This window comes from Pavona decussata, unplaced genomic scaffold, assembly GCF_977016875.1.
Source record: "Pavona decussata unplaced genomic scaffold, jaPavDecu1.1 SCAFFOLD_32, whole genome shotgun sequence".
Taxonomy (NCBI): domain Eukaryota; kingdom Metazoa; phylum Cnidaria; class Anthozoa; order Scleractinia; family Agariciidae; genus Pavona; species Pavona decussata.
In genome coordinates, this window is record NW_028145455.1 from 685588 (window position 1) to 700733 (window position 15146).

Consider the following 15146-nt stretch of genomic DNA (forward strand, 5'->3'; position numbering starts at 1 on the left):
AAACGAAAGAAAAAGTCAAACTAAAATTTCAGTAAGCAGTTCATTTGCAACTGAGAACGCGCACAATTTGATAAAAGCGTACGACAGATCGACGTCTCATCAACTACATCGACACTTCTAACCCCTTTCGATTCCAAGGAAACCTTGTGTACAAAAATCCTCAAAGGTTGTTGACCGCGAGAGTTTCGATTTTATTAAGAACAGCGAGCAGTTTAGGCTCTTAGTGCGCGCGACAGTGGCAAGGGAATCGGATGATCGAGGGAGAACCTTGTCAACTCTCTCAGCTGCTTTTTTGCTCGGGGCGGGGGGGTACACGACTAAACCTTAGGTAAGGGAGGTGTGGACCATGCAAACCGTCACCCTAGGTTTTTTGGTTCGTACAAAAATCGCTGATTTTGCTAAGCTGCTCATGACAAAACGCGTCATTGAGTGCGGATCCTGCTTAAGACAGTCCGGCACAGGATGGCGTCCCAGTAGAAACCTTTCCGCAAAGTTTTTAGGCGATTGTGCGTTGCGCCGATGCCGGCTGATCAGTATTGCCTTGGTTTGAAATAAAGGTATCCCGAGGTTCCGCCTGCTTAAAACATAAGCTTTTGGTCAAATCGTAGCAATTGCAAAAAATATAAACTGGCTACTATCAAAACTGGCGAAAACGGTACCCTCTTTAAGACAGAAAGCCTCGAAAATCGTATCCTTTTGCGTCGCACTTCTTCGTTATGGCCAAACTGAATGGTGTACCTCACCTCCCGGGGGACCTGTGTATACCCCGGGACATAGCTGAAATAAACGAGTGAACATCGCATTAAAACATTAAATTTTTATGAATTGCAATGATTCGCAAAATGTTTCAATGGCATGTGTGCGCACAGCATACAACATTTTTGCGAGAACAGAAACATTTTAATTTTTCTGCCGTGAATGTTACGTGTGCACGCAAAGGTAGAAGACTCAAGCGAGCGCACGGTGTTTCTTCGTTCGCGCGCGCGAAAGCTACCGGAGCGTTTTTCTTCCATGAGGGTTCAACGCCACACGAACGCCTTTGATAACGAGCACGGTGATGTCAAAGCATATGGGTTGAGCGAGTTTAAGCCCTTTCTATTAACGAACTCTTATATGTAGACTGTCGCTCTTGTTTCGTTTAGGAAATCACATACTCGACTGCACTAAAAACATCCTGTTTACGAGAGACCATTGATGAGGAAGTCATTAGGTCGCAGAAAATAGATCAGTATCCGATCAATCAGTCCACTTAAATTAAAAATAGGTAAGAAGACTATGGGCTAGAAGAAACATTCTAATCAATCGAGCGCAAATTTGACTCCAATCCAAATATCTTTTACAGAACAGTACCATTGTTTAAGGTCTCTTATAATGAAAAATAAACTGGCGTGAATTGCATCAACGGTTTTGTGACTTTTTTAGTCTCAAATTCCTTCAAATCCAACCTTACACTAAAAGAGAAATAAATAATAATTATTTATTTCCTTCTGCTAAATCCATTTCTGTTATTGGACGGCACAAATGGCGGAATTTTACTGAACAGCTGTGCTGCTCTTATCTGCGACCTTGCTTCAGCGCTGGTCACAGCTTGCGGTCACTGAATTGTTTGCATGAGACAGAGCAGTCAAAAACTTCCTTTGTCCGCTTTCTTTGTCCGTTAATAATGACAACTTTATTTGTGCTCGGCGAAATTGATCTATCGGCTTGTGCATAACAACGATTTTGACCGTTTCCTGTCGTCGCGGTCGCAGTCAAGTACGCATTATAGAATACTGAATTTAGTTTTAAGGTTGATAAAGGGAAAACATTTTCTTCGATATTCTTAGCACTTGCTGTAAAAATTTTTCAGGTTGATTGAGTAACAGCACTTGGGCTTCAGGCGCTAACCCTTTCAAAATCCCCATCAATAGTGACTAACATTCAATTTCTCCTTACTGATTGAATATCACTGTTTGATCGCCGATTACAGATGACAGATAGATCAGTTCGTTTCGCTTGGTAAACAATCATCCGCGGGAAATGCAAAACGAGAAGCTAAATTTTAGCGAGCGGCTGAAAAAGAGGACGTTAGAGCACTGCTAAAATTTGGCCTAATCGCATGTTATCCGTCAGCAAACAGAAAATGAATCACCAAAAACAAAAGGCAGCTACCGTGGATCGGCGTCACGAAACAATAGGGTTTTCAAAAATGAGCGAACACAATGGCTTTGCACGTGCGTTGTACAGTTTAAGTACATTCCTTCGCCGTTCTTTGCAGAACAGTAATGTAAAATGTTTTATGGAGAACGAGTGCAAATGACGCCGGTTGAGTTTCCATTTTCTTTCTTAACTTAATAAAGCCGTTCTTACCAAGTTAGTTCCTGGCAGTTCGACTGCAATTTAAGGTCGGCACGCACGAAGGGACTAGTCCAAGGGACCAAGTCCCTTCGTGTGAACTACCCATTTTCGTCCATAAATCTAGTCGCAGGGACCAGAATTTGGTCCCTGCGACTTGCCCCACGAATTCAAACATAGTTTAAATTCGTGGAACAAGTCCCCGGGACTTGTCCCCTCAAATTACGCTCGTCCCTGCGTGTGAACTGTTCGTGGGACAAGTCCCTGTGACCAAATGAAAATAAACCAATCGCTGATCAGCATTTTAGGTCCCATAACCGCTTACGAACTCCTTTTCAAGATGGCGGCCGATTGTTTGGTCGAAATTTTATTTGACATGCCCTGGAGAATAAATCTTGAATTTGTTTCTATTAAAGGTCTTGTTTGAATAGCCACTATTTTTCGGTTCTGGATCAGTAGTATACTGAACTCTAGAAGACAACAAAAAAAATTTTCCAAATTGTAAATATATAACCGACTAATTTTATAGATCGCCAATGTCATGTTTTATTGACGTGTACGTGAATTTCGGTGTTTTTACTCCGGTTTCACTGTTTAGGACCGGTCCTCTTTCGTCTCTACGTACGCTTTCCTGAATTTCAGGCATAAATTTTGCTCTTTCGATGTGTAACAGGTCCCCGCGTGTAAACCCTTCAAGGGACTTGTCCCGCGACTCGTCCCATAGTGCAAGTTGAACGAATTGAATCATCGAGAATAACTTTAATTACTTACAGTAACGCATGGTTGCTTAAGGTCTCTAGTTAATTTTCAAAAACAATCCTCCTCCCTTAGCAATATAAGGTTAGGCAAGGTAAAGCAGAACTCGAGCCCACACGGCTGGAGCTTAACACGGTTGATGGGAGTATGTCGCTGGTACCCATTTATGCACCTGGGCCCAGTTGTTCAAAACCCGATTAAGCTAATCCTGGGTTAACGTGAACTTTGATTTTAGTTCAATTACTAGACAATAAAGGTTTTTTTTTTTTCGAAAAGATTTTTGTCCTTCAGTTTTGACTTGGCATTTTCTTTGTCTTTAGCTTAAAATTACCTTTGTACGGCATTTTTAACGAACGAAATGAAAACCTCGGTCAACTTTTAATAGCGGATTAGCGTTAATCGGCTTTCGAACAACCGGGCCCTGAGTGAAAAGAAACAATGTAGTAGTTTCTTGTCAGGAAACAACAAAGCAATGAAGAGATCCAGCTATAGCTTCGAACCACCGTCCGATCGAAAGTCCAACGCCTTAACCTGACTACACCACCGAGGCAAAGTTTTTACTACGAAAATTAGTTTTCATTCATATGCAAACAAAACTAATTTTCATATGAAAAGTTTTGCAGTTAGCCTCGCTTTCATAATGAGGCTCACAACAACTCGGAAATGGCCAACAGACCAATTTCGATATATTAAAAAAATTCAGCTGGGCTACTAGGCTTTGGGGAATTAACAAAAGAAATCAATAATTCATCTCTGAGCCTTAATGTAATTTGTTGTCTTATTCCCAAGAACCTCGTGGCCAAGTACGAATTTTATGATATCGAACTATTGGTCTATTTTCGTTCTTACCTGTGTTTATAGTTATCACAAAAGTGGGAACAAGGTGTTAGGTATATAACAGGGTGATAACAAGAGAACTATAAAATATTGTTGTAAATGTTTAATATTCTGTTTGTACTTATCCGGGGTTTGTTTAAAATATATTTATAAAATCTGTATCCTTTTTCTTTATAGTTTGTTCATAAGGATTCAATTTATAAAAGCTATATTTTAACTTATTATTTTAAAACTAGAGAGTGAGTGCGATCCCCCATAATATCACATTAATAAATTTACGAAATTAAGTAAACGTGCTTTCAACAAACACTCTTGTGTCATGTTTCCACCGTCCAACTTTGTTTCAGATTTTTCAGAAATTCCGAAATATTTATGACAAAATACTATATTGATTTTTTTATCCAGTTACTGTGAAACACGCCGTCCACTATCACTCATGGAGTCTGCAATTAAATAACATTATTTTTTCACATCTCTATGTTGGTTTCTGTGCTTCTTACCCAATCCTTGGCCTAGTTATCAATTTGTATAGCGCATTTGTCAAGGCGAAGTGGTCAAATGCGCTTTATGATCTAAAAAAAATTAATAGAATAGAATAAAAATGATAGAAATAAAAATAAATAAAAAAACAACATCGTGAACAAAAAGGTGAGAGACTGAAGGTACAAAGTCTAATTAACTACGCATGTGATGATAGGTTGGACAACGCGTGCCTGTTGTATCTTTGATTGGCAGTCGAGAAGTTTGCAAAAACATAAGGCCAACAGTATGAAAAAAAAAGTTTTAAAAACGCCTGTCGCTCTCGATAGAGGCCTTTACGAGGGAATATGTTGCTAAAGCCTAAAAAAATAATTAATTTTCATTTTCCGTAATATTTTCTCCGTGTTTTGAGCCATCACGTAACATTTGTTTAGAAGCAAAACCTGTTTCCAAGAACCACGACATGTTTAAACATTAAACATGTTTTATCATCTTTAAACACTTCGCGACCAAAACAACTTTTTACGCATGGCAAAAACAGGGAACATTTTAGAAAACAATCTTCTCCACCAGCAATATATCCTTCCTCGTCTATGGGGTGTTTGTTGGTTCATAGTCTTTGTCAATCGAGACTTCACATGAAAAGGATTTCCTTGCTCTTGTGTACGTTTTGTACAACGAACCGCCAGACCGCAGTTTAGACACAGTGTATAATTTATCCGCTCAAACGACCCTCTGGTTAACGCTTCTACTGTGTTGTGAATTACCACCACTTCTGTTGATGACTTTCCACTTCAGATCATTTTTATGCGGTTGAACTGCCAAGTACAGCACAGACGCAAAGTAAACATAACTCATCATCATCTAAGAAAGTAAACAGAGAAGCCTGTTTCAGTACGGTACCATTTCAGTGATCTTATATAAAGAGCTGTTTTCCCCATCAGTTTGCAGAGTTTGGAGCGCCCAAAATACAGTGTTTGCGTTAGAAATTTTAGAACAAAGCAAAAGTTTACGTAAAGTTTGACGTTGTATTTCGGTTTTTCCGCTGGTAAAGCTTTCCGCTCACTGGTTGGAAGCTCGAACAATGACTGTGGCAAGATTTCGTCAAAATTGCTAAATTCGCCATTGCCTGCATTTCTGGACATAAGTAAACTAATGAACTACAGAAGATGCATGGCCAACCACAGGTCACCTTCTACATATGCACTCATATGTGAAACGCGTCCTGGATACTTTTTTAAAAAGTGTTCCACGTGGTGATAAAGAAAACAACAACAACAACAAACAAACAAAGGAAAAACATTAGACTACGAGAATTCCCTTGTAATTGTCGCTCTCGCCCGAGTGGTTTACGCTTTTCTATGCCTAAGAAAAAAATCAAGGGATTGTTCATAGTTAAGAAAAATATCCGTCTTCAGTCACGTGACCCGCACGGCCTCGCAAGCGCTTTCAGGGCGGTTACGTATAAGAGAGATTTAGAATCGCGTTTACGCTAAACGACAAACGTGAGATTCGCGTTGTTTTCTTTAAAAAAAAAATAAATGTGTACATAGATTAGAATTGATGCTAACGCAAAACAACTCAATTTTACTGAATAACTGAGCGAGCGGCAAATGTAGGATAAACATGGTCACGTGGTCATTTCTGCTGTTATTAACGCGAGCAGGGCCCGGTAAAAGCTATACGGTACCCCCCGCTAGACAAAAAGCACGATACAAAAAGGAACAAATTTTTCGCGCGTAACTGATCTACATTTGAACTATTATTTCTAATAACTATAAGGCAAAGGTTGATACCTGTGTTGACGTAATAAGTTGAGCAGGCCACAGGGCTGGGAGAATTGACGCAACACCTACAGAACAAGGTTTAACAAAACATGAATCGTCTGCCTCCAACCTTTACCAATATAATATTAAAGAAAAGATGCGCTCAGTCGTTCTTAAGATGGCCTGTATGATAAACCAGTGGCTTCATATGAACAGCCATTCAGTCTATGCAGTGGTTTAAATTTTTTTTTCAGTATTTTACCTCATTAATTTTACTCTCCTTTTCTCAGATTCATAAACATAATCTGATTCGCAAACTTTTAAGGTGGCTTCCTATGTTTTACGATCGCATGTACTGATGGCAAACGATTGAGTAACCAATCTCAAAAGAAATCATACGGCTTAGCTTTCCTGACCAACTATATTACTAGCATACCAGTATGACCGAGAAAGCAAAATCCACAATGATTGGGGGTGAATTTTCTCAAGTGAAATCGTTTAAGAGTTTGAAATTTTTGACATATAAATCAGACACAAGCCCCACTGCACACAGGGTTTGTACTCTTTTGAGCTTTTGAAATTCCATGACTTTCCATGACCTTTTCCATGACCTCTCCAAGTTTTCCATGACCTAAATTTGACCATTTTCTTGGAAATCGTTTTTCATTTTGGGTATGTTTTTACTACCTTCTTCGCAAACGAACCCAACTTATCTTGCACTTTTTAATAAACATCATTTTCCATGACATTTCCATGACCCACACATAAATCCCGTAACTTTCCAGGCCTGGAAAATGAAATTCTTAAATTCTATGACTTTCCAGGTTTTCCTTGACCCGTAGGAGCCCTGTGCACAGAACCGCCTTTGGAAAAAAGTACCAGAGTAATTAAATAATTCAAAAATAACAAATCACGGGACACTGGAAAAATATCTCACCAATTTGACCCTTTGATATTTGTTCTTCAAAACATAAGCGTAAACCAAAAAGAAAGTATCAAGAAGAACTGGATTAATTACTCACCACATAACGTTGCAGTTGAAATGGAGTAAAAGGTCATTTTGAAAAAAATTAATGGAGTGTTTAGAGCATTATCCTCAGTTGATATATTGTTGAATGCATTATGCTGAAAAAAAAAAAGAGGACGATATGAAACAATTAATACAAAATCTGGGTTGTGGTAGAATAAGGTAAAGTTACACTAAGAGCCTAGGTGGCCCACATAAACAGAGTTTAACCCGGATTCAAAAACTCATTAATAATTCATAAGCCCATTGACCTATCAAATGGTCGATAAAACATCACGTGCAGTGGTTTTTAAACCCGATGAAACCTCCTCCTTATTAGTATGTGATGTTGAATGTTTTTCTCGTATGCTAATTGCCAACGTTCACATAAGCATCATTGTTATGAACTCTCTTGACACACGCTTTTCCAGGAATGTTTTTGAAGCCGTTCAAAAAACTCACAGCACGTGTTTTATCGGGTCTAAAACCACTTGGCTGCGCCTCGTGGTTTTAAATCCCAATAAAACACTGCTGCTCGTGTTTTAACTCAGCAAAGTAGAGATTAGTTTAATTCTTTATAATCATGGGAAACAGGGCATCAATAATTTCTCTTTTAAGCAACAGTTGAATTCTTCTTATTGTGTCAAAGAATATATAGATCATCCTTATTAAATATTTTGTTTCTTACATAATAAATCATTTTTTCCATAATTTTCAGGCCAAAATTCTCAGCATACACAGCAATGGCATGACCTGTCATAATTTTTGGGTAAGCCCTTGACTTCAATAACCATAATTGTTGCAAAAACTATAAATATTGTATTAATTAAGTACCATTCAACTTACATCAATCTTGTAAACCAATGTGTACAGACCCGCATACAGAAGTGTTGTTGAAAGAAATGACTGTGCAAGAAATGACTTTGTGACGGTCTGATGCATAACTTGCTTGGTCAGTTTTACTGCAATCAACAAGAATAGGGCTGCTTAGCACTGGAATAACCTTCTAGAAAGTTTAGCAAACAAAGAGCCACTTGATGTTTTTAAGAATGCGATTAAGGGACGTGCCCTTGACGAATTTTTAAGCCATTTTCACTTAATAGGTGTGATTATGCATATTTTAAGGTTTTAAGATTTTAAGTTTCTAAATAATATGGTAATGTCTTATCACTTTTAAATGTTAAATTTTAGATTTCAATTGTTCATATTACATTTTATTGTAATTGGTATGTGAAAACCCATTTTGATTAAATGTACCAATAAAGATATTATTATTATTATTATTATTATTATTATTATTATTATTATTATTAACTATAAAAATGAGCGAAGAAACGGAACAACGTTTTGGTGTCATCCTGGCACCATTATCAAGTAAAGAATGCAACAGAAAAGATAATTTATCCATAAAGTAAAGGTGTGAAATAGAAGAAATTACTTTTAAGTTACTTTTTGTCTTCATTTAATTTATTCTATTTCACACCTTTACTTTATGTATAAATTATCTTTTCTGTTGCATTCTTTACTTGATAATGGTGCCAGGATGACACCGAAACGTCGTTCCGATTTTTCGCTCATTTTTATAGTTAACTGTTTTTCTAAATTTAATCTTATTATTGTTATTATTATTATTATTATTATCATTATTATTACTATTATTATTATTATTATTATTATATATAATTTGTGATCATTATTCTAAGTGAAAATGAAAGCAATGGATCTTAAATCCATATACAGTGTAGCCCACCACTTGGAATTTTAAATATGTAAAGGCACCATGAAACACACTGTACAATGTAAATTGAAGGGGTGCCTGAAATAAAGCCCTAAGTGACTTCTGATGAATTGCTAGTCTCTTCTCCTAAATTGCGGTATTCACTTGTGAAAAAAAATGAGAATTTGACCTTACATCAAATGTCACTTAAGGTTACCGTATACCTTTAGAGGTGTCTTGTGTCCAAGCAATGTAGAGCGTCCAGTTTAAACTTTAGGTACCTACACCGCTACATCAAATTAAAGCTTATAGAGCTGGCGATCAAACTATACCAAAAATTTTTATACAAAATAAATTGTCGAACTTTTCATGACCTCTAAGTGCGTGCGTCTGAATCACTTTTTGAAAGCTACAAGTCAAAGCAAATTTTGTTTTTCACACAAAAATGTGGATTGATCGTACAAAAATCGCTCCAGGAGAAAAAACATTTCGAAATAAACAATTTGCAGACATTTTTTTGTTGGTTATATTTTAAACTAACTCTTTAAAGTGTCCCCTTCCAGTGAAAAACTTGATTCAAGAAAACTGTGCTAAAAATTCAACAATTCATTTTATTTCAAAATTCTTTGTATGGTTTGATAGCCAGCTCTATAAGCTTTAATTTGATATGGGGTTTAGGTATCTAAAGCTTTAACCCGGACGCACTACATTGCTTGGACGCAAGACACCTATAAAGGTATACAGTAACCGTAAGGCCTTATTCCGCACACCCCTTCAATTGAGCCTTTCAGTCTTCCTTTAAAAAAATTGGATTCATTTGGTGCTTGAACCCTTGGAATACAGTGTACAAATGTCAAGGGCAAAATTCCCAGTTTAGAAGAATTATTATTAATAAAAGGTTGCCAAAAAAACTGTGCTGCGAGATAAAAAATAAAAAAAAATGAAAATGCACTTGATTACAAATGTAATAGTAATTATTTGTTTGTCAGAAATTTAGTTACTAGTAAGTCATTATTAGTCAGAAAGGGCTGTAAAACTTTGGTGAAAATTTACAGCAATCAAAAGCCCACAAAAATGGGGCTAATGGAAAAGAGCACTTATGACTTTCTCTTAAATAAACCACATGAGAGCATGTGTAGTCTAATGAACTCACTTGTTGTAAAGAAGACCAAAACCAGATTAAATGCCTGGAATATCACAATGATGGTGACACTCTGTGCAACAAAAACAATCTTTTGTTAAAGTAAATCTCAACAAGTTATTAAGTCAGAAATGATGAGTGGTGGTAATTTGCAACCCGTGAGACATGTGAACATCAATTAACCATTTTTTTTCCATGCTGATGCTTTCAGTTTAGTCCAGTGTGTATGAGGAGGGAATTAATGGATGTGGTGGCCCTAAAGATGACTGACAACAAAATATATGCCAGAAGGAAAAGGAGGAGGAGGTAAGACAAAGAGGTGGATAAAGAGGAGGAAGAGGAAGAGGAGGAGGAGAAAAAGGAGAATAGAGAAGGAGGAGGAGGAGGAGGAGGAGGAGGAGGAGGAGGAGAGGGGAGAAGGAGGGGGTAGAAGCACAGAGGAGAAGCAAGGAGGAGGAGGATGAGGAGGAGGAGGAGAAAAAGGAGAATGGAGGAGGAGGAGGAGGAGAATAGGGGGGAAGGAGGGGTAGGAGGACAGAGGAGAAGCAAGGAGGAGGAGAAGTAGAGAGGGGAGGATGAGGAGGAGGAGGAGAGAGGAGAAAGAAAAGGACAAGGAGCAGGGGAGAGGGGGAGGATGAGGAGGAGGAGAAGGAAAAGTAGGAGGAGGTGGAGACAAGAGGACGAGGAGGAGGAGGAGGAGGAGAGGGGGAGGATGAGGAGGAGGAAGGAGGGGGAGAATGAGGAGGATGAGACAGAGGAGAAGGAGGAGGAGGGGAGAAAGGGAAAGAGGAGGAGGTGGACAAGAGGAGGGGAGGATGAGGAGGAGGAGGAGAAAGAGGAGAGAGGGAAAGGATGAGGAAAAGCAGAGAGAAGGAGGAGGAGAAGGATAGAGGGGAGGATGAGGAGAAACAGAGAGGGGGACAAGGAGGAGGAGGAGGAGAAAGGAGAAAGAGAAGGACGAGGAGGAGGAAGAGAAAGGAGAAAGAGAAGGATGAGGAGGAGGAGAGGGGGAGGATGAGGGGGTGAGAGAGTACAAGAAGGATGAGGAGGAGGGGAAAGGAGAAAGAAAAGGACTAAGAGGAGGAGAGAGGGGAGGATGATGAGGAGGTGGAGGAGGAGGAGAAAGGGCAAGGAGGTGGAGGAGAGAGAGAGTAGAAGGAGGATGAGGAGGAGGAGAAAGGAGAAAGAGAAGGACGAGGAGGAGGAGGAGAGACGGGAGGATGAGGAGGAGGAGGAGAGGAGGAGAAGGAGAAGGAGAAGGAGAGAAGAGGAGGAGGAGAAGAAGGAGAAGGAGAAGGAGAGAAGAGGAGGAGGAGAAGAAGGAGAAGGAGGAGAAAGGAGGAAGAGAAGAAGGAGGAGAAGGAAAAGAAGAGAGAGAAGGAAGAGGAGTAGAGAGGGGAGGATGAGGAGGAGGGGAGAGAGGAGAAGGAGAAGAAGGAGAGAACGGGAGGATGAGGAGGAGAAGAGAGAGGAGAGAGGAGAAAGAGAAGGACAAGGAGATGTAGTGTGAACTGAATTATTTTTTTCTTCCTTCGTCTTTAGCCGTTTCTACAACTCCAGCCGGTCCCCCAACAATGATCATGCCTGTTGCTCATGGCAGGCCGGCTTTGTTCCATGTCAAATGTGGTTACTGTCATGACATCTTTCTGGTATGTTCAAACTCTTATTTTATTCTCAGTGCGGCCGTTTTCCCATGTGCATTCGTTAACGTCCAATTTTCTCTCTCCAGTTCCACAACAGGAACTGCATGGCAAGATGTCCCCACAGCAGAAGAACGCGAGTAAAGATATAGGGAAGAGCAGTTTTCAATTGGGTGTTGACAGGTAATGGGCTCCTGGTGTTGAAAGTAATTCGCATTTTAGTGGAGGAGGAGGAGGAGGAGGAGGAGAAGAAGGAGGAGAGAGGGAGAGGATGAGTAGGAGGAGGAGAAGGAGGAGGAGGAGAAGGAGAAGAGAGGGGGAGGATGAGACGGAGGAGGGAGGAGGAGGAAAAAGGAGGAGGAGGAGGAGGAGAGAGAGAGGGAGGAGGAGAAGGAAGGAGGAGGAGAAGAAGGAGGAGAGAGGGAGAGGGTGAGGAAAAGGAGGAGAAAAAGGAGAGGGCAGGAGGAGGAGGAGGAGAAGGAGGAGAACAAAAAAATGTATACATTACCAGAATAAAGATGCTTTTCTTTGTACGTTTGTCTTCGCTATTTGATTGATTCTCAAAAGCTTCAGCAACACTCACGGCAGCTAGATTCAAAACCTGATAAGAAACACAAACTCCAGCAATTACATGTCAATGGTTTAAACTTTCTAGCTATGAATAATCTACTGCAGAAATCTAACCTTCAGGTTTTCTAAACACACAAGAGAAATCGAGTAGCGATGACGGTAATGCCAACAAAAACATCACTTTAAAGTAGAAACTGATTTTATAATAATGAGTGACTTCATGATTATTTGAACTCATTCAACTAAGGTGAACTACCCAGGAACTAAATTGCTCAACAATGACATTCAAGTTGAGGAAGAGAATGACACATTTACTGTGGGCTCATGTGGTCTTTTCAAGTTGTTGTTTTATGGGGAGTGCAAAGAAATGTATGTAAATGTATAATTTGCACCTATAGAGCTTTTGTGGTATTCTTGCAGTTGTCACCGTTGATGTTGCTTAAAAGGTATACACACTCGATTGCAAAAACGTTGACACTTAAAAAGCATAAACAGTGAACGATGAGACCCCAATGGCTTTATGGGTATACGTGTACTAAATTTATTTGCATAATATTCTATTCTCGTGCGATGGTTGATAACCAAAATTAGTTGCACATGGTGAATGATGGAAACTGTCCAAGTTGGCCAACAAGGGCCAGTTTTTAAACACTACCCACAAATCCCTTGGGTCGCATCATTCATGGTTTATGCTTTTTAGGTGTCAACGTTTTTGCAATCGAGTGTATATGGTTTTTTAGCCATTTAAGGCTGGTTTCCATATGATCGCGGATCGCAGATCGCAATAAGGTCTGCGATCGTCTGCGATCATATGGAAACTACTTCTGCGATCGTCTGCGATCCTGCGATCGTGATCGCAGACGATCGCAGAAGATAGAACCATGTTCTATCTAAAGGCTGGCTTCCATATGATCGCAGATGATCGCAGACGATCTTAGATCGCAGATCACAAACAATCGCAATTGATCGCAGACGATCGCAGGAGATAAAACATGGTTTTATCTTCTGTGATCGTCTGCGATCGTCTGGGATCACGATCGCAGGATCGCAGACGATCGCAGAAGTAGTTTCCATGTGATCACAGACGATCGCAGACCTTATTGCGATCTGCGATCTGCGATCCGCGATCATATGGAAACCAGCCTTTAGATAGAACAGGGTTCTATCTTCTGCGATCACGATCGCAGACCTTATTGCGATCTGCGATCCGCGATCATATGGAAACCAGCCTTTAGCCTGAAGGCCAAAAAAGGGTATGGATTTAAGAGGCTAGGTCTAAAATCAGAAAAAATTAAATATTTTTGCTCTAAAATAGTGAGCTGAACTGAACTGATGACTATTTTAAGAGGGTAGCATGTGACAGTTAGGAAACTGATAACCCAGTGGCCCTCTATAGCAGAAAGACCAGACCAGCACACTGGGAACTCCATGCCCTACTCTTTGCAATAAGTGTCTGAGTTCTTTAACGTCCCACAGGGTTATGAACACTGAAGTGTTGTGAGACGGGGCCTGCGGTTTATCGTCCTTATCCAAAAGAAAAAATTAAAAATCTTACCTGCCATAAAATTGTCAAAGGCAAAAGATTGTTTGTCACACATTTTGGAATCCTGTGATGCCTGCTAATGATATAAAACCATTAATGTGAATTCTGAATTGCAATATAGATGACGTGACAGGGAGGGATGGGGGTGGGGATAAACAGGAAAATTCTTATCCACGGCACTGACACTCATCCAGTTAGGATGCCTTGTACGTGGTTGGAGTTCTTAGGCCCGGTTCAGATGCTGTACTTAACAAGAGACAAGTCAAATTCAATGAATTAAGCTCATGTGTAGTACAACATCTGAATCAATTCAGAAGGTGGCTGAATTTGGATTGGCTCGGCCATTTTTCCTACCTGTTTCAGCCAGGAATAACGGCTGTAGACCAGCTTTGATTCAGATGCCTTACTTTACATGAGCTGAATCAAATGCTTAAATTAATTACAATCCATAATTTTCTTCAGCCATAGTTTGCTTCAGTGTATTAATTATTTTGGCTGAATTAATATAAGTTCGGTGTCTGAATCAGTTCAGCTTGGGTTAATTAATTTGGGTCAGTCTAAATTCGAATTTGATCCATCTCATGTGAAGGACGGCATCTGAACCAGGCCTTAGAAGTCTTGTGAGGTACTACCTCCACAGCTTTCAACTTGGCCCCCCACCCCCTTCCAACAGTACGTGGAATTCTTGCAATAAATAAACAAATAAACAAACTACATGTACTGTATTTCAATACCAGGATTGTAAAACTACAAGATACATGTAGGGTGCCAGTTCATAAGGTCACAGAATTTGACGTCCTGTGAAGCTTGCTCAGGTTGGGGAAAAGGAAGTAGCTTGAGCTTATTACAAGACTAAAGCTTGCATGAGCTTAAGCTTACCTTCTTTGTCTACTCAACGCTTCCAGTTCCACAGAGTTCATTCCAACTTGTCTGATCAAATCACTTGTGGTTTCTAAAGCTATCTGCAAATCATCAAGTTGCTCTCGCGTTATAGTCACCACATGTTCAGTAGGACAGTTTCTTCTAGATCTCCTACTTGCTGTGCTATCTTTGTCTCTTTCTGTGCTTGCAGCGCTCAGTGCATCTGCTTTCATGCCGAGCTCTTCTGCAAGGGCCGTCATCTGAGATTCAGCCGTACTCACTCTGCTATCTTCTCGCTCCTGTTCGTCGATCGCATAAACCATCTGACGATCTCCAAGGAGAGGAGTTCTGGCGTTGGCAGCCATGTCTAGATGTCAACGATTTCACATCAATAAAGAGTTTCAACACGGAATTTTCCGACTGCCCGGGAGGACAATCACTTTCGCAATAAACAACAACATTGCGCCAAAATGTCAGCGCGAAGTCTGGTGACAA

The 15146-nt window shown here is 39.9% G+C and overlaps 1 protein-coding gene across 2 annotated transcripts; it reads right to left on the reverse strand.

The window, feature by feature from the left end:
* Nucleotides 1-4015: 4015 nt before the first annotated feature.
* Nucleotides 4016-15127, reverse strand: LOC146484506 (uncharacterized). 2 transcript variants are annotated; one of them, XM_085104581.1, is made up of 8 exons: nucleotides 14670-15127; nucleotides 13803-13863; nucleotides 12186-12278; nucleotides 10050-10110; nucleotides 8026-8141; nucleotides 7196-7298; nucleotides 6204-6259; nucleotides 4016-5271 (listed from the first exon to the last, which is right to left on the reverse strand). In XM_085104581.1, exons 1-8 carry the CDS (start codon nucleotides 15014-15016, stop codon nucleotides 5131-5133), a joined length of 978 nt encoding a protein of 325 aa, XP_084960707.1. In that variant the 5' UTR covers nucleotides 15017-15127; the 3' UTR covers nucleotides 4016-5130. The 2 variants fall into 2 exon arrangements, with proteins under 2 accessions (XP_084960707.1, XP_084960706.1); XM_085104580.1 differs by having other exon boundaries at nucleotides 13803-13866; nucleotides 14670-15126.
* Between the last annotated feature and the right edge of the window lie 19 nt (nucleotides 15128-15146).